Below are 19,412 nucleotides of genomic sequence, written 5' to 3' on the forward strand. Positions count from 1 at the left end.
TTTGGGGGGGGGGGGGAGAGGGGAACGATTTTAGATTAGTCGTTGGTTGATTTGTTATTGATTGTGTGGTTAATTTATTTATTTTTGGTTTGTTTTATTGATTGTCTAGTTTATTTATTTATTGTTTGGTGGATTTATTTATTGTTTAATAGATTTATTGATTGTCTCGTGGATCGATTGTTTCTACAATAAATGATGGATTTAAATGAGTTTAAATTCATTTATCGGTTGGTTATTTTTTTAAATGTATTTGGTACATATTGATTGATTGATTGATTGATTGATTGATTGATTAATTGATTAATTTATTGATTAGTTGATTATATATAGTTAAGTAGATTTGGTAAATCTAGATAGATGATTGACTAATGTTAACATTTATTTGATTATTCTAGATTGATAATTGATGATTGATTGATTGATTGATTGATAACAATTTATTTGATGAATAAAGGTTGATAATTGATTTCCACAACTACAGTCACACCATCCTAGCAATGTCCAGCGGTGAATCGAGTCCTATTGTTAAACTAACAGGTCTTTCTTTTCGATAATATTAGAAATGGATTCCGAAAAAGCTGTGATCCACCAAAAAAAAATAATGAATTCAATGCTTAAAAGATTCTTCTCTGAAAAAAAAAATATTTATTTTCATTTCTTAGGTTTTTATAAAAAATGCGAGTTAAAACATTTTACTTCAGGTTTTGTTGAGAAAATATTTGGTCAAACCGCTGAAGCTGCATTCTGTGTTACACAGGTATTATTATTGTTACCATTTTTAGTCGAATTATCATTCCATATGTTTATTCTTGGAAAATTCTCCCCTCTTCCCTTTTAAACATTATTTCTCCCCCCCCCCAAGTTATGAATATTTGCTTGGAGAGGAAAGTGGAGCGGGGGGGTGTAGTTCATCGCTTAATTATAAAAAGTAGATAATTTTTTCGGACAAAAAGTTCCAACATGAAAGCTTCAATGGTTCCCAGCTAGGCTAGAGTTCCATAAGCAGGCTAATCTCAAAGACTTCAATGGTTCCCAGTTAGGCTAAAGTTCCATAAGCAGGCTTATCTCAAAGACTTCAATGGTTCCCAGTTAGGCTAGAATTCCATAAGCAGGCTTATCTCAAAAGCTTCAATGGTTCCCAGCTAGGCTATAAGTTTGGATAACACAGCATAATTACGTTTTTCAGAAAATATTTATGTCGTCGTTTTAATTCAATATTGGTAACACTTAAAAATATATTTTTTCAGACCACCTGCTAAATTCCGCCCAATTTCAATAGCAGAAAAGCATGAGCTATTAATGAGGTAGATTTTTAATTTAAAGGTGTTTGCGAAAAATGAAAGGGGTATAGGCTTGCGACGAAAAATAAGCGCTTTTGATCGCTACTAATCTTACATCTGTTGCGTATATAAGGAGAAAATTGTTACAAACGACTTATACCGAAGGACGTAGCGTCCATACAAATTCAGAAAGTTGCTAACTTTCAACATTCAACTTGGATCGTAAAATAATCAATTTAATTCCAAACAAATCATTCAGTTTTTACAAACAATAGTCATCGATCATTTTTCGACGCATTCATATTTAGTTAATATTTCATAATTCTTTTGATTTTGTTTTTTAAATAATATTTTGCTGGCGTTGGATTTTCGAACATTCCTGGAAAATATGAAAATGTCGTTTTCATTATCAAAATCCTCGAAACAGGAATAAATGTTTTCAAAAGTCAGTCACAGATCATGAACAAAAAAAATATTATTAAATATCAACTTTATACAAATGAGTCGAAAAATTATCGATGACTATTTTTTTTAAGAACTGAATGATTTGTTCGGAATTAATTTGAGTTGTTTACGATCCGAGTTAAATGTTGCAACTTTCTGATTTAGATTATAATGACAGAGATATATGCATCGATGTAGGTTGGAAGTAATTTATCCTGATTTTAGAGGACCTGGGCATGCATCCGTGTATCCATGTATCCATGTATCCATATAGGTTAGAGTAATATATCCTAAGTGAAAGGAGGGGGGGATATTCATGTATCCATGTATCCATGTATCCATATAGGTTAGGAGTAATATATCCTAAGTGAAAAGGAGGGGGGGATACTCATGTATCTATGTATCCATGTTTCCATATAGGTTGGGAGTAATATATCCTTAGTGAAAAGGAGGGGGGAATATTCATGTTTCCATGTATCCATGTATCTTTATAGGTTAGGAGTAATATATTCTAAGTGAAAAGGAGGGGGGGATATTCATGTATCCATGTATCCATGTGGTTAGGAGTAATATATCCTAAGTGAAAAGTAGGGGGGATATTCATTTATCCATGTATCCATGTTTCCATATAGGCTGGGAGTTATATATCCTAAGCTGATAGCAATGACGGATATCCATGTATATATATGTAGCAATGTAGCATGGGAGCTATGTATCCTGAATAAAAAGAAAAGACGGATATCCATATATCTACAATCTACATAGATTGGAAGGCATGTATCCTAAGTTTAGAGACGGACGGATATTGGATATCCATGTATCTATAAAGGTTGGGAGTCACGTATCCTGAGTTGCGAGGAGGGACGGATAAATCTACTCAGTTCACGGAGGAAATAGAAGGAGAAGTTACCCTTAGAAACTACAGACCTGGTAAATTAATCATTAATTGATTGAATGCAATAAGATATTAAATTATAGGTTTTAAAAGTTTTTTTTTTGTCAAAAATACGAAAGATAGCATCCTTATATCGTTGCATCCTAAGTCGAAGACCTTATATATTTCAAACTATAAATTCTGTTAGATTAAAATATCTAAATTTGAAATTTTAACACCACCAGATTGCAAAGATATAGGGATTCGAAAATTTGAGTTTGTCACAAAGACTCAATTCCTTTGTTCCACCAGGATTGTTGGTTAGTTCCACTTCCTGGACACAGGACGAGGATTTCTCCATACTTCTTTCAGCACTACAGGAATATGAAGCTAGGTACTGGAGAGAATCTAACAGCATTAAAGTGAAAATTAAAAACAGAATTTAGAAAAATTTGTCTAATTTTTTAAGTCAATTGCTGCCTACTTTTTGATAAGATTTTCCTTATGATTTTCCCAGAATGTTAATATGAACAGAATGATAATAATGTTTGCTTTTTCAACTTTTTAGAACAAAACGGGGGGGGGGGGAAATTTCTAGATGTTGAAACTTTTAATGAGATAGAGATAAGCTTCGTACTTTTAAATCCAGGAGTTTCATTCATGAAGTGTCACCACATCAGATCTTCATTTTATAGTTACTCCCGCCGTTTACCCGCGCTTGGTCGTTAATTAAGATTTTCGCTAGTTTTCCCTACGAAAGTCTACCTACTCAACGTAGAACCTCAAAAACAATCTAAGAACATTCCCGTGGTTCTCCCGAGCTTCCCAATAAAAATTTGAGGCAAATCGGTCAAGAGGTTCAAGAGTAATGGTCGGACATACAAACAAACAAATAGATTACTACTTTAAATAAATGGATAATAATTTGAAATTTAGTGATGACGGAGACAAGCTTCCTCGTCTAATCTGTATCATCACAGGAAAAGGAGAACTGAAGGAAAGCAAACCAGAAGTGTTCATATCCCCCATCCTGATGCTTTTAAGTGGTGGGGGGGGGGGCAGTGGAACATGATGTTTTTTACTGTGCATTATGGAGGTTTGAGGTTATTTTAAAAATTTAGATTAGGATAGTTTTAAGTTTTGTGTGGTAGAAGGAATAATATAATATATATAGAAAATATCTCAACCTCAACCAAGTCTTCGGTACGTATTGCAGTAATCTTCATTGCACTGACCAAAGCTATTGTATTCTTATAGTGGAGAGTGATCTGATCTCCCCCCTTTCCCAAAATATGACCTTTCTGGGGGGGGGGGGGGTTACCATCAATATGGGAGCGGAGAGGCATGCTAAAAATTTAGGGGGGGAAAGTTTCAAAGTTTGGTTTGGTATCAGGAATATTATATGAAGAAGATATCTGATCTAAATCTGAAGAAAATCAAGGTTCTGACACCTTGGCTCGAGGCTGAGGACTATCCTCTACTCCTAGCCTCAGCAGATATAGGGGTATCCTTACACTCTTCATCTTCAGGTAGTTATTCATTCATTTATTCTCTCATCCTTTCTTTAATCCACTCATTCATTCAAACATTCTTTAATTCATCCTTTCATGTACCTATTCATTCAAATATTAGTTTACTGCTTCCATCATTTATTGATACATTCATCATTTTTTTTAGAAAAGAACCTTTTCGGAAATCACTTCATTATTGCACTAAATATACACGTATTATGTTTTTTCTTTTTTCCTTTTTTGTTTATTAGTTGAAATTTTTTCATTCAATCATTCATACATTCTGTTGTTTAGGTTTAGACCTTCCGATGAAAGTAGTTGATATGTTTGGTTGTGGTTTACCTACTGCAGCCTTGAAGTTTAAAGCTATAGGTAGGTAGGTAGGTTAGGATATGTTTGGTTGTGGTTTACCTACTGCAGCCTTAAAGTTTAAAGCTATAGGTAGGAAGGTAGGGATATGTTTGGTTGTGGTTTACCTACTGCAGCCTTGAAGTTTAAAGCTATAGGAAGGTAGGGATATGTTTGGTTGTGGTTTACCTACTGCAGCCTTTAAGTTTAAAGCTATAGGTAGTTAGGTAGGGATATGTTTGGTTGTGGGTTACCTACTGCAGCCTTTAAGTTTAAATCTATAGGTAGGTAAGTAGGTAGGGATATGTTTGACTGTAGATTACCTACTGCAGCCTTAAAGTTTAAAGCTATAGGTAGGTAGGTAGGGATATGTTGGTTTGTGCGTTACCTACTGCAGCCTTGAAGTTTAAAGCTATAGGTAGGTAGGTAGGGATATGTTTGGTTGTGGTTTACTTACTGCAGCCTTAAAGTTTAAAGCTATAGGTAGGAAGGTAGGGATATGTTTGGTTGTGGTTTACCTACTGCAGCCTTTAAGTTTAAAGCTATAGGTAGTTAGGTAGGGATATGTTTGGTTGTGGGTTACCTACTGCAGCCTTTAAGTTTAAATCTATAGGTAGGTAAGTAGGTAGGGATATGTTTGACTGTAGATTACCTACTGCAACCTTGAAGTTTAAAGCTATAGGTAGGTAGGTAGGTAGGGATATGTTGGTTTGTGGGTTACCTACTGCAACCTTGAAGTTTAAAGCTATAGGTAGGTAGGTAGGGATATGTTGGTTTGTGGGTTACCTACTGCAGCCTTGAAATTTAAAGCTACAGGTAGGTAGGTATGGATAATGGATATGTTTGGTTGGGGTTCACCTACTACAGTCTTTAAATTTAAAGCTATAGGTAAATTAGGAATAGGTTTCAAATCTTGTTTTTTATTCAATAAAACAATATTTTAATCGAACATTTTCATGGAACATTTTTAGAAAAGCTTTTGATCTTCAAAAAGAAAAATATCTGGAAAAAAATAAAATAAAATAAAGATGATCTCTGATAAAAGAAATTTTATTTACTAATAAAATGACCACAAGAAAAGGAAAAAATATCAAAATTGAAAAAAGAAATATTTTCTAAACTGTAAAAATTTTTATTGGTAGAACCGATTTTAATTTTTATTTTCATAATGTTGTCTCATTTGTTCAATTTGCGAAGTTTTGACTAATGAAAGATCAGCTGAACTCCAAATCGATTTAAATCAGTTACATCAAAAGCTCACTCTGGATTGAATTTTTGAATTTTCTTAGGCGAGCTGGTTAAAGACGGAGAAAACGGAGAACTATTCGAGAATAGCTCCGGGTTGAGTAGTATACTGGTAGACTGGTTTAAAGGGTTCCCAGAGAATTCTTCTCCTAAACATGATAAATACAGGTATTCCCCCCCTCCCCCCAATGCATTATAAAGCCGAAATTATTTCCCCCATTGCACGTTTTTTATGATCATTATTTGATAGCTTTTGAGAGATTATTATTAGATGAAAGTTTAGCTTTGTAATCTCCGTAATCTCTACTTAAAAGTACCCTCCATTAAAAAAAAAAGAAAGTAGCATTTTTGATTGATTATAGTACCTTTTATACCCTTACATAGATAACAAATAACAACAATAATGCCTCTACTTGAACCATTTTAGATAGAAGGCACAATAATAACCAGTTTTTGAAAGGGATAGATCTCACCATTCATTGCTGATTATACAACGTTACTGTTGTAAATCGGACATGCCACTCAATACATGGCGGGTCAGGGTCACTTAAATTCCCAACCACGAAATATATAAAAGATTATTTCAATCAACAGCAGGGACGGTGTATCTAGTTCTGTTTGAAAATGAAAAATGAATAAATGAAAAAAGGGGGATGGGAAGGGGAAAAGGAAAAAGGGAAAGGAAAAGTGGAAGAGGGAAGGGTAAAGGGAAGAGGGAAGGGTAAAGGGGCAAAAGGGAAGGGAAAAGGGGCAAGAGAGAAGGGAAAAAGGGGGAAGGGAAGGGAAAAAATCGCAAAAAATCAGGGGTGACCTTGAAGTTGACCTTTTAAGGCAGGGGGCGGAAACGTCATGTGTGTGTGTCCGAACTCGTCTGCAAAGTAGTGCGACCGGCTTTCTAATGCCAGACCAGCGCCATTTCCTTTCCCTTTATTCCTATTCCCTGTTTTTAGGGCAACCAAACGCTCCATAATATTTATAAATCTCAAAAATTTTCCTTTGCAAGGGGGGCTCTGCCCCTTGCACCTTAGGGTAGTACTTTAGTGAGTAGTAAGTCCTGTTAATTCAAATTTTTTGTCTAGATCTGAGCTAGAGAAGTTTAGAGAGCTGAGCTGGGACGTAAACTGGAGAAGGAATGCTATCCCTGTGATCAGATCTCTGGAAATCCAATCCTCTTCAATACTTCCTTCTCTCATCTTCTTCTTATTTCTTACTCTTATTCTAATCTCATATTTTCCAGCTGTAAACTGAGGTTAGGATTAGTTTGTGGTTAGTTGAGATGTAACAACCAATCAGAGTCTAAAACTAAAGAACGAAAAGTTACGACTTAAATGTTAAGCTTCAGCTTAAATTCTACTTCTGACTTAATTTTAACCTGAATTTTAACCCTGAGTTTAAATATTTAACTCGCCAAAATCAACGAGTTAAAATTAAAACCCAGGGTTAAAATCTTGAAATCCCGCATTTCCTAATTTGTGTACCAATCAATCATAATTCAGCTGAGAAAGCGACATCCAACTTTACGATATATTTAAAAGTGAAAACCTTGATTGAATAAATTTCACGTTTTAGATTAATTAATGTTTGCACGTAAACCCAAAAAACGGTTGTAACTGGAAATATGTTTAGTTTTCGACTGTGATCAGATCTCTGGAAATCCAATCCTCTTCAATTCTTCCTTCTCTCATCTTCTTCTTCTTTCTTACTCTTATTCTAATCTCATATTTTCCAACTGTAAACTGAGGTTAGGATTAGCTTGTTAGTTGACATGTAACAACCAATCAGGTTTGCACGTAAACCCAAAAAACGGTTGTAACTGGAAATATGTTTAGTTTTCGGTTACGTAAATAATTTAAAATAAAAAAAAACAGCTGTTTAGCGATGGTTACCTAATATCTCTTCGTAAATCCTTTTCTCTGATTGGTTCAGACTTTTCCCGGGAAATTCAAATTTGTAGGGTTAAATTGAGAAAGTTTAATATTTAAGTAGCAACTCATTATTTTACAGAACTTTTAACCTATAACTTAAATTCTTTAGTTTTAGACTCAGAAGCCAGTATTCTTGTCTTTAATGAAAATTTGTTTAATTGCTAATCTAAAATCAAGATTTTATTACGGTGGTAGCGATTTATATAATAAAGACGCTTTTAAACAGATCATGGATGCACAAAAAAGAAATAAAGCTTCTCTTTAATTACTTTTTTTTTCAACAGTCAACTGTTCAGAGATTTGTTTTCATCAATAAAAATGTTTTTTTGTTTTGTTTTTTTTAATTGATATTTTGGCGCTTGGATTCAGACCCGGGTCCAGGGAGGATCCGGATCCTGAGCACTGCATTTGTTTGTTTAGCTGTGAAGACCTGTATTTTCTGTGATCAAATGTGTTTTATTGTTTTTTTTTGTCAAAAAAATATTATTACCATTGTAAATGATTTTTGTGTTTCACTTTCATGACAGACAGATGAGACCCATTACACTAGAGAATAGAAAGACTACCTTTAGACTCAAGTTATGACTGTAAAGAATTCACTCTCCACTAAACCCCACTAATTAACTGACATAAAACAGAGACTGTAGAAATTGTGCTTAATAAGCTTATTTTCAAGCGACAAACTGGTAGAACTATGAACAATATTATTATTTATATTGTTATTATAATTATTTCGTTTAGCGTTAAATTTCAAAATATTACAATATCAAATACACAAAGTATTGCTTAAATGTCGTCTTATTATTTCACAGTTTTATGGGTCTCGCTTTGTATTTTTAACAGGGTTTTATCTCAAACTCCATTTTCTTATTTTAAACATGGATATAAAATAAAAACTTCAACATCCACTGAACGCGTTCAGTGGATGTTGAATACTTAATATCAGTAGTTGCAGGGTTACCCACAAAGGATGATACTTAATATCAGTAGTTGCAGGGTTACCCACAAAAAGAATGATACTTAATATTAGTTGCAGGGTTACCCACAAAGGATGATACTTAATATCAGTAGTTGCAGGGTTACCCACAAAGAATGATACTTAATATCAATAGTTGCAGGGTTACCCACAAAGGATGATACTTAATATCAGTAGTTGCAGGGTTACCCACAAAGGATGATACTTAATATCAGTAGTTGCAGGGTTACCCACAAAGGATGATACTTAATATCAGTAGTTGCAGGGTTACCCACAAAGGATGATACTTAATATCAGTAGTTTCAGGGTTACCCACAAAAAGAATGATACTTAATATCAGTAGTTGCAGGGTTACCCACAAAGTATGATACTTAATATCAGTAGTTGCAGGGTTACCCACAAAAAGAATGATACTTAACATCAGTAGTTGCAAGGTTACCCACAAAGGATGATACTTAATATCAGTAGTTGCAGGGTTACCCACAAAAAGAATGATCTTAATATCAGTAGTTTCAGGGTTACCCACAAAAAGAATGATACTTAATATCAGTAGTTGCAGGGTTACCCACAAAGGATGATACTTAATATCAATAGTTGCAGGGTTACCCACAAAGGATGATACTTAATATCAATAGTTGCAGGCATATTTATGAACGTCTTGTTTTACTATATAGCTCGACTTTGATAGACTTTTTTCTAAGTTTTGGTTCCTTGAAACTGGAAGTTTTGTTTTCAAGGCCAATTCATTACATGCAACATTTTAGGACGGAATTTAATGTTAAATACCAATTTAAACATTCTTATTTTTATATTTTTAGATTTTTGGGTCATTAATTAATCTACTCATCATTTGTATGGGTGACAAAACTATTGTGGTTTATAGGCTAAATCCCTGAATTCTTACATCGTTACCCTTTAAATCTTTGTCAAATCAAGTATTAATTAGATATTCATGTTTTTGTTTTTAAAAACTGATTCTTTGCATTTGTGGTGGTATCTCTACTAAAGTGACTTGCGCTTTTTGCCTTTTTAGAGAAATAAACAGAATTAACAGATGTTGGCCAGGTTTCAAAGATACTGTTGTGAATTGGGCTGTTTATATAGAGGGTCCATAGAAATTACAAGGACTGAGTCCTAATACAACGAAGTTTAAAGTTCTGCTAATGTTTTCATCTTTATTTCAACTTCTTTCATTATACTCAGCAAATCCTGAAAACATAAATAAACTACAGTCGTAGTCGCATATATCAATACAACGAACACGACTTTCGACTTCAATGTAAATTTATATCAAGCTGTTAAACAGCACGGATATATATATAAACATGGAAGTCAAGATAAGCTTATCTTTGATTACTTTTCAAGTTGTTTAATTTGTTAACAATCAAAACTTAAATAAAAAAGTCGTCTTCATAGATACCTGTAGTTCCGGAACAGTACAATGGAACACCAAACCCGAATCACCAGGAACACCATTATAACCTTTCTAAAAATTCAATCTTGTTACTTTTCTTAAAATATCATATTTTTGCGGAAATCCGAATGCATTTTTTAAAGATTTTTATATGTCAAAAAAAGGAAATTATATTTTTGCGAAATTACTGCTACGACGGGCGCTGTAAGCAAACTTGTTGGGTTGCATACTCTTGCTTTGGTTGCTAGGATCCATTTTTAAACTTGTAGGGTTGCATACTCTTGCTTTGGTTGCTAGGATCCATTTTTAAACTTGTTGGGTTGCATACTCTTGCTTTGGTTGCTAGAATTCATTTTTAAACTTGTTGGGTTGCATACTCTTGCTTTGGTTGCTAGTATCCATTTTTAAACTTGTTGGGTTGCATACTCTTGCTTTGGTTGCTAGGATCCATTTTTAAACTTGTTGGGTTGCATACTCTTGCTTTGGTTGATAGGATCCATTTTTAAACTTGTTGGGTTGCATACTCTTGCTTTGGTTGCTAGAATCCATTTTTTAAACGTCAACTAGAATATCCTTCAGTCAAAAAATAGGTCCGAGTTCGGATCTGGAAAAAGTGCATGAATATTTCTTCTTGATTTATTAACTTATTTTACTAAAACAAAATTTGTTAAACCCCTAATTTTTGCTTTTTATGCTGAAACTTGATTTCACCATCCTGAGCACATTTAGGGTTTATCATTCCTTCATTAGGTTTCAATTAAGATTTGAGTTTTAGACTCAATATTTCTTAATAAAGGGTTTCTAAAATAGGATGCGACTTAGAGACGACTGTACAGAATTTCCTGATATTTATGGATTCCAGCTGCAGCTACTGGTAAAATTTCTTTCTTTTCCTAATCATTAAAAAAGCGCAATTAAGACTGTATATCCTTGGCAGAATACCTTATTTAACCCTGGAAAGGAGATAAAGACTGTATATCCTTGGCAGAATACCTTATTTAACCCTGGAAAGGAGATAAACACTGCATATCCTTGACAGAATACCTTATTTAATCCTGGAAAGGAGATAAAGACTGCATATCCTTGGCAGAATACCATATTTAACCCTGGCAACTAGATAAACACTGTATATCCTTGACAGAATACCATATTTAACCCTGGAAAGGAGATAAAGACTGCATATTCTTGGCAGAATACCTTATTTAACCCTGGAAACTAGATAAAGACTGTATATCCTTGGCAGAATACCTTATTTAACCCATGGAAACAAGATAAAGACTACATATCCTTGGCAGAATACCATATTTAACCCTGAAAACTAGATAAAGACTACATATCCTTGGCAGACTATATTTAACCCTGGAAACTAGATAAAGACTGCATATCCTTGGCAGAATACCTTATTTAACCCTGGAAACTAGATAAAGACTACATATTTTTGACAGAATACTATATTTAACCCTGCCAACTAGATAAACACTGCATATCCTTGGCAGAATACCTTATTTAACCCTGGAAACTAGATAAAGACTGCATATTCTTGACAGAATACCTTATTTAACCCTGGAAACTAGATAAAGACTGTATATCCTTGGCAGAATACCTTATTTAACCCTGGAAACTAGATAAAGACTGTATATTCTTGTCAGAATACCTTATTTAACCCTGGAAAGGAGATAAAGACTGCATATCCTTGGCAGAATACCTTATTTAACCCTGGAAGCTAGATAAAGACTGCATATTCTTGGCAGACTACCTTATTTTACCCTGGAAAGGAGATAAACACTGCAAATTCTTGGCAGACTACCTTATTTAATCCTGGAAGCTAGATAAAGACTGTATATTCTTGGCAGAATACCATATTTAACCCTGGAAACTAGATAAGACTGCATATCCTTGGCAGAATACCATGTTTAACCCTGGAAACTAGATAAAGACTGCATATCCTTGACAGAATACCTTATTTAACCCTGGAAACTAGATAAAGACTGCATATTCTTGGCAGAATACCTTATTTAACCCTGGAAAGGAGATAAACACTGCATATTCTTGGCAGAATACCTTATTTAACCCTGGAAACTAGATAAAGACTGTATATCCTTGGCAGAATACCTTATTTAACCCATGGAAACAAGATAAAGACTACATATCCTTGGCAGAATACCATATTTAACCCTGAAAACTAGATAAAGACTACATATCCTTGACAGAATACCTTATTTAACCCTGGAAACATCTTTGAAGAGTTTCAGGTTGTCTTTACAGTCTCATCCATTGTTGCAAACCCTGGATGTTTTCGTTGGAACCTGGATTCGGATACAAATTTTCCAAAACCTTCTCTTCATTTCGAATTTTTTTTTTCTATGAAATTTGAATAGACCTGCTTATCTAGGATGAATTGTATTGTGTAGAGAAGATCTCCTCTTCTTCCTTGAATACTGTCCTGATCATTGTCAATTACAAGTTAAGGAATCGGTTTTATATGTTTTTAAACATTAAAGTTTTTGGGTATTCAAAGCCCCTGGAAAATCTAAGAATTTTAAATTTTTTTATTCTTTATGGATAAAACTTTTATGTTTAACAAGTTTTTTTAGGTCATGCAAAAAATTGCTTTTCAAGTGCATACAAATTTTTCATATTTTATTGATGACATTTTTATTTTGTTTTTAATTTTATTTGATTTTCGATCTTGACCATTTTTTGGGTATTTTTAATTAATATGAAAGCGATGAGAGAAAATACGAAAATTTTGCTTCAGATAACTAAAAATCCCTATATCTCTACAACCTGATGGTGTTAACCTTTGATATTTCAAACAACGTATATTTGATCTGCCGGAATTTATAGTTTAAAATATCAAAGGTCTACGAGCTCTGGTGGCAAGTATGTAAAAGGTTTAAAAATCAGAATTTGTGTGAAAAAATAAGTTTTCTTTAAACAATTTTTTTGAGTTCCTGAATTGTTTACCTCTAAAATACACTCCAGTTTCCATCTAAATTTAAAGCTTTTTTTGGACATGCACTGGGTACCATGGTGGGGAGATACAAATGATGAGAATGTAATGACGACATGAAACTCATTAAGTATTTATAAGATATGAAGGTCAAACTCGGGGTTCTTCCTAAATTTTGGATTTTAATGGAATACTAAAACATTTGGCAAAGATATAATCATGTTTACAGAAAAGACTAGAGTAAATTCCGTGCAGTCGTCTCTGAAGTGTGGTTAACCCTGTATCTAGGGAACAACATAGATACAAAGATAAAAGGAACAGAGTATTTGCCACAAACTTCATTTTTCTCATCCCTCGTAAGTATCTTTACAACCTGCTGCTATGTAAACCTTTGACATATTTCAAACTTTTACTTTTGATAATAATTAGTTTTGAAATTTTTGAAATTTTTGATCGCAGTTTTCATTGTTTGAAACAAAAATTGAACTGTCTTTACGACTTCAGACTTAAAGATACATAAATTTATAAAATATGAGTTTAAGACGAGTAATCAGATCTTATATAATTGATTTCAGTCGTGATGAGGTACTTAATTAGTCATCTCTGATTTGTATTACATTGTTTTATCATGTACCAAAACAATATATATAAAGCTGTTAACCCTGAGACGACTTCATACAGATTTCATTCAGTTTTTGAAAACAGTTTTGTTGTACAGAGTTACAGACTTTAATGAATAATAGGAACTCTTTAAATACAAGAGTTCAGTAAAATATGTTTTTGTAAATCAAACGATTTTGCATGAACAAATTGACAACTGCGGTGCACCCTGAACAACAACAAGAGACTGAATAAGTTACGTGAAGTCATCTCTGAGGTCGCATCCTTTATGGGTAATTTTATTTCAGAATTGCTGAAGTCTAAATTGAACCCTCAGATCGTAATATTTCAAAAGGTCTGCAGGTCGCTGTTAATATTATTTCCTTCTTCTTACGGGTAACCCTGTAATCGAAAAAATTATTATTCCTTTAAAAAATGGTTCTTAATTTGATATATAAATTTTTGAATTAGCGGGATTCAATGAGTGTTTTTTTTATAAATAAGCTTTCCTAACGTCCACAAGTTTCGGAGTAAACGTGCCAATCTTGAGCATACAACGGGTTAGTTGAAACCGGTTTTCAGAGAACAAGTTTACTAAAACTGTAAAAAAAAAATATTATAAAATCTAAAATTTTGTCTCGCTAAAAATCAATGCAAAATTTTTCTGTTATTAAAATATAACCATCAAAATCAATAAACAAGAAACACACGCTACAAACTTAAATAAAAGCGCTTTTAAATGAAACCAAAACAAATGCTCATGTTGCCTATTTTTGCCTAATTTTGCATATTTTTGTAAACTCTATATTTACAAAATTTTTTGAACAAATATAAACTACACAATTCATATATGTATAATAAATATTTTGTTGGTAAATAAACCTAAAACTAATATATGAATATTCGAATTTTTATATTTACCCTTTCTCTGTTCCTATAATGGATAAACTTGAAAAAAATACTTTTTACAAAATATTGAGATCAAGCTTTGATATCCGGAGGAATCCGACCTAAAGGGTCTTATTTGAGTATTATGTATTAAGTACCGAATAGTTTTAACTCCCCACGCGTTTTTAATGATTTAAACCGTCTCCCCATTAAACAACTGAATCTAACCGCAGCCAAAAAAATATTAGAACTCTAACTTTAATGGTTAGGGTTCAACGGAGGATTTTAAAAAAGTTAAAAAAGTGCATCGAAAAATGTTTAAAAATAATTATTTCAAATTTGACAATTATTAACATGTAGCACATGTTGTTACATCCATTTTTCAAGGGCTTTTTAAATATATAAACTTAAGTCATGCAGCTTTATTAATAAAAAAGTTATTAAGCATTTCTGGTTTTTTGAAACACTAACCCACTGTTAAGCTGTCCTTCATCTTAATATGCATCAAAAAAAAATTAGACAAAATTTGTTCAGAATTAACTATGAATTTGAAAAAGTGAAGAATTATAAAACTCATTTTAAAAATGTCAAGACGACATTTGATAAATTCTTCCTATGTATTCGTTATTAAGGGTTTCACTGTATATGAATTTTTTGTGAAGTATCGTTAATCTTTTAAATGTGAGCATCGTAAAAATTTGTTATGTATATCCAAAACTTCAAAAAGTTAAATTAATTTATATATTATATGATACTTATAAACGTTTGACATTTGATATTTTGATATTTTGGCATAAATTGTTGATTCTTTATTTTAAGGCATTGCATCTCTGGAGAATATGTGTCAAATATCGGATATCTAAGAGCAATTAAATTAAACAGTATAGGTCTGCATTAGCTATAGAGATTAATGCTTCATTGTTTTATTTCTGACTTAAAAAAATACTTCCATTGAAAACTTCAAAAATTTCAACAATTTTTCCCACAATCTAATTTTATTTAAATACCTCAACAATTTTCTCGCTGATAAGTTCCTCTATCACTTTTTCCACTGAAATTAATTTAAAAATTCTGATTTATTATTAAATTATCTTTATCAATTATTCGTTAAGGCAATGACATGTCCGATCTACAACGGTACCCTTAAAAGATTTGGATGATTTGGCGTATTTCTGCTATAAAAAATATCCAATGAAGGATCTTGTGAAAATTAAACATTTTTTAGATAGAAAATTTTACATTACTCATCCAATCTATAAGGTTTAACACCGTTTTGAATCGGATCTACCTCATGCCTTTTAAATGAAATATTAATTGAAATCACGACAGTCCTTTTGCACTATTTTCAAATTAGAATAAAACATTTTAATTCTTGTTTTACAGGTTTTTTCCCCCTTTTTTACTGAGTTCTATGGACTCCATCTTGTTTATGAGATTCGCTCCATGGTCCTCCAATAATTTTCGGAAGCTCAAGTCTGCTCCATTTTGCTCCATCATATTTTCTGATTTTAAAAGAAGATTTAGACTAATGGGAATAATACGGAGCAGTTTGCTGCAAAATATCTTTTTAAATGAAGAAACAAAATCGCGTTAAAACATTTTGTAGATGATTTACTCACATGTATTTTCATTTTTAAGGAGCCGCAATCATCTTTTTCATGTAAACTTGAACAATTTTGTACTTTTAAAGGAACAATTCATATTCAAAATAGCAGAAAAAGCTAATATATAATAATTGATCATGCTTACATGAAAACTTTGCTGTTCAATCAAAAAGTTACTGAACATTCTGTTTCTATAGTCACTAACAATTTTTTTTTGATTTCTTCGACAGCGTCTTTGATCCATTTTTCAAGTTTTTCTTTTTTTCGCATATAATGGAAATCCTATATAATATCCACATTTTGTGAACTAACAGAATAAATCACAAAGCTTGTTAATGATAATACATGTTTAGACAATGTGTATATCGGAATATTTGCTGCCCTTGTTTGATCTCATATTGAATATCCATGCCTCAAGAAATGTACAATATACATTATACACTAACCAGTGATAACCAGAAAACTCTAAAATATGAAAACGACTGTTAAAATCAAGTTATAACTTTTAAAAGTCCAATGAGCATGATACACAGCAATTGTGCAGTTCAAACAGACCCATTTCACTAAATTAGTGATTTAAAAAGTGCCTAGTTAAACTATTGGCTTTGTATTAACATCATATACACTTAAGTATTCTTATAATGCCGTTTTTCTTAATCCACTGTTTTCCTGTAGCACTTATGGAAAAACTACATTTAATGGGTAAAAATGGACTCTAGACTCGCTGGACGTTTAACCAGGACCTCTACATAGGGCCTGGCAAACGTTATTTACTATAGTTGATTGTTATTAGTGTTTCCAGTGAAAAGCATACATCGTTTCGCGAAAATTTTGCATTTTTTATGTTATTAAGTTAGGAGCATGTACATATTTTAAGCAACCAAATAAATTTGTTTTCATCAACCTTGGCCGAAAAATCAACACTAGAGGAGCTACGTGGTCACAAAGGCGTATCTGTAGTCATATTGCATTTGTCCCTTTCCATAAGTCTAAATTGGAGTATGTAACCGAAAAGCAATTTAGAGGACAAAATAAATAACGTATTCCTTAAAATTTGCGTTCTCTACTTCTGTATTTCATAAATTTATATAAAAAATAATCTTCAAATCTTTAATTTTTATTATTTAATTACATATCTGTTGTCAAAATACCATAGAAAAATTTAAATTTACATAATATGTTAAATCGAAGAATTCAAACATTATAATTTACTGGCATATCGTTCTTACATTTAGTTTCCAAAATTGTATGTATATCACATTTATACTTGTCCAATCAATCATCATTCAATCATTCATTCTGATTCAGCTTTTAGATCTACTGGATATAGTCACCAATACAGTAGTTGCAGGCACCCTCTCCAAGAACATCTCTCATGCAAACAAAGTCAGCATGTCCTTCTGTCTTCTGGCAAACACGGGCAGCAGCGAGAATAGGAGTAGAGCAGGCGGCGCAACGAACCTGCTTGCAATGCTCTTCATCCTTGGGCCACCAGATAGCCTGGCAAACAAGAGGCCAGTCAGCCAGACTCCAGTCTCCAATCGGAGGTGGACTGATTTCTGGGAGGTCGGGGAGTTCAGAAGGAAGATCAATTCCGAAGCTAGAGAGAAGGTTCCTAATGCCCTTCAGGACCCCGGAGCCAATGGAAGACAAGTTCTGGATGGAGAGGGGTTTATCCTTGAATCCCTCAAACGTGTCCTTGATTGCCTTGACAATAGAATCAATGGCTTCTTCAATTGATTTCTCAATATCATCCTTTGATGCTTCAGTGGTTGTATCTCCCGGAGCATTGGTAGCAGCTGCAGTGGTTTCGTCAGTAGTAGCTTCAGTAGCAGCTTCAGTTGCGGCTTCAGTAGCTGCTTCAGTTGTAGGCTCAGTTGGTGCGTCAGTGGGAGCCTCAGTGGGCGCCTCAGTGGGAGCTTCAGTCTCAGCTTCAGTAGTTGTTTCTGCAGCAATGGTGGTTGTTAGTGCTCGAGCATCAGCATCATCGTAAAATTCTTCATCAGCCAAAGATTCTCTGAAGAGTCTAGCTCTGCTCTCTCTGGGTTGAATACTCCTGAGGACGGCCTCAACCTCCTGGTTCAGCATCCTCTTGTAGCTGGAGAACTGCCTGAGCATGACGGGGACCTGGGACTGGGAGAACCTGGCGAACTCTGTGAGGATCTCGATCTCTCTGGCCTGGTTGGAGCTCCGAGCTGGGGTTCGGAAGAACGGAATAGCATCCAGGATCCGGCATTGATCTGGCCTGGGGTGACCAGCTGCTAACAGGGGCAGAGCTAACAATAAAACCTGAAATTATAGATTAATGTAAAAAACCTGGAACCAGATATTTTCTATCAAAGCTTAAACCCTAAAACCATGAATTCATCATCAAAATTGACACCCTGAAACCGGATGTAGTTACAGGAAGCTTAAACCCTGAAACCAATATTCAAAATCAAAGAATAAACGCTGAAACCATTTATTCCTAATCCAAGCTTAAACCCTGAAACCAAATATCCAAAATCAAAGAATAAACGCTGAAACCATTTATTCCAAATTAAAGCTTAAACCCTAAAATCATATATTCGCAATCCAATCTAAAACAATGAAAGCATATATTTAATCAAAGCTAAAATAATCATAGCTTAAACCATGAAACTTTGCCAAAATTAAATGAATCCCTAATATCAATATATCTGCACTGTACAATGAAAAAAGCTCAAACAAGAATATTATCTTTAAAAATATTTGTTCATAGTTCTGCTTTGAAAAAAAAATGTCTAGGAATTGTCATTTTTATGATGCAATTTGGAATTGCTCATTGTCTTTCCTTGTTTAAAGGGATTGAAAGCGCAATTTCAAGTAACGGCCTCCATGCAAAGATGACAATGCTTGATTTTACAACGGTATCCTATAAACATTTGTCTGATTAAGTTCGAATTAGATATCCTTTATTTTGTTTCTTTAAACTGTTTATTTCCATTTGTGGTTTCCCTGCAAAAGTGATTGCACATTTCTTGTTTATAGGAAACCATGAAGAAATTATTTCTGATTATATTTAGATTTCTAGGATACCGTTGTATTGCTATCTTTGCATGGAGGGTCACTTGAAATTACATCTACAGTCAAATGAGAAGAAAATTAAAAATAAATTTTTTGAAAGAACAACTTATAATTATAAAAAGAATTGTTACCAGCTTCATGTTGAGAGGGCTGGAGGGTACTGTGACCTCCCTCCCCCCTCTCCCCCGTTTTATACTGACGCCGTTTACTATTTTTATGTTTCTATTTAAAGAATACCTATTAACCCTAGTGGTCGGGCTCTTTAGTTGCCAGGCAAAGTTGAGAAGGTGGGCAGAGGGGGGGGG

General features: G+C 33.5%; 2 protein-coding genes across 2 annotated transcripts in view; one reads left to right on the top strand and one right to left on the bottom strand.

Moving 5' to 3' along the window:
* Positions 1–8,129, top strand: part of LOC111701598 (chitobiosyldiphosphodolichol beta-mannosyltransferase) — a 9,771-nt gene extending 1,642 nt beyond the window's left edge. The window contains exons 4-15 of the mRNA XM_023472947.1: positions 331–334; positions 455–537; positions 702–757; positions 1,243–1,304; positions 2,554–2,654; positions 2,911–2,992; positions 3,535–3,595; positions 3,992–4,127; positions 4,404–4,481; positions 5,747–5,870; positions 6,782–7,009; positions 7,743–8,129. Of these exons, the coding sequence (XP_023328715.1) occupies positions 331–334; positions 455–537; positions 702–757; positions 1,243–1,304; positions 2,554–2,654; positions 2,911–2,992; positions 3,535–3,595; positions 3,992–4,127; positions 4,404–4,481; positions 5,747–5,870; positions 6,782–6,950 (956 nt within the window). The 3' untranslated portion in view covers positions 6,951–7,009; positions 7,743–8,129. The remainder of the gene's footprint in view (positions 1–330; positions 335–454; positions 538–701; positions 758–1,242; positions 1,305–2,553; positions 2,655–2,910; positions 2,993–3,534; positions 3,596–3,991; positions 4,128–4,403; positions 4,482–5,746; positions 5,871–6,781; positions 7,010–7,742) is intronic.
* Positions 8,130–17,152: 9,023 nt separating this feature from the next.
* Positions 17,153–19,313, bottom strand: LOC111701595 (uncharacterized). The gene is made up of 2 exons (XM_023472945.1): positions 19,239–19,313; positions 17,153–18,351 (listed from the first exon to the last, which is right to left on the bottom strand). The coding sequence occupies exons 1-2, from the start codon at positions 19,245–19,247 to the stop codon at positions 17,380–17,382; spliced, it is 981 nt and encodes a 326-aa protein (XP_023328713.1). The 5' UTR covers positions 19,248–19,313; the 3' UTR covers positions 17,153–17,379.
* Positions 19,314–19,412: the final 99 nt, after the last annotated feature.

The sequence above is a fragment of the Eurytemora carolleeae genome, unplaced genomic scaffold (assembly GCF_000591075.1).
Source record: "Eurytemora carolleeae unplaced genomic scaffold, Eaff_2.0 scaffold371, whole genome shotgun sequence".
NCBI classification, from domain to species: domain Eukaryota; kingdom Metazoa; phylum Arthropoda; class Copepoda; order Calanoida; family Temoridae; genus Eurytemora; species Eurytemora carolleeae.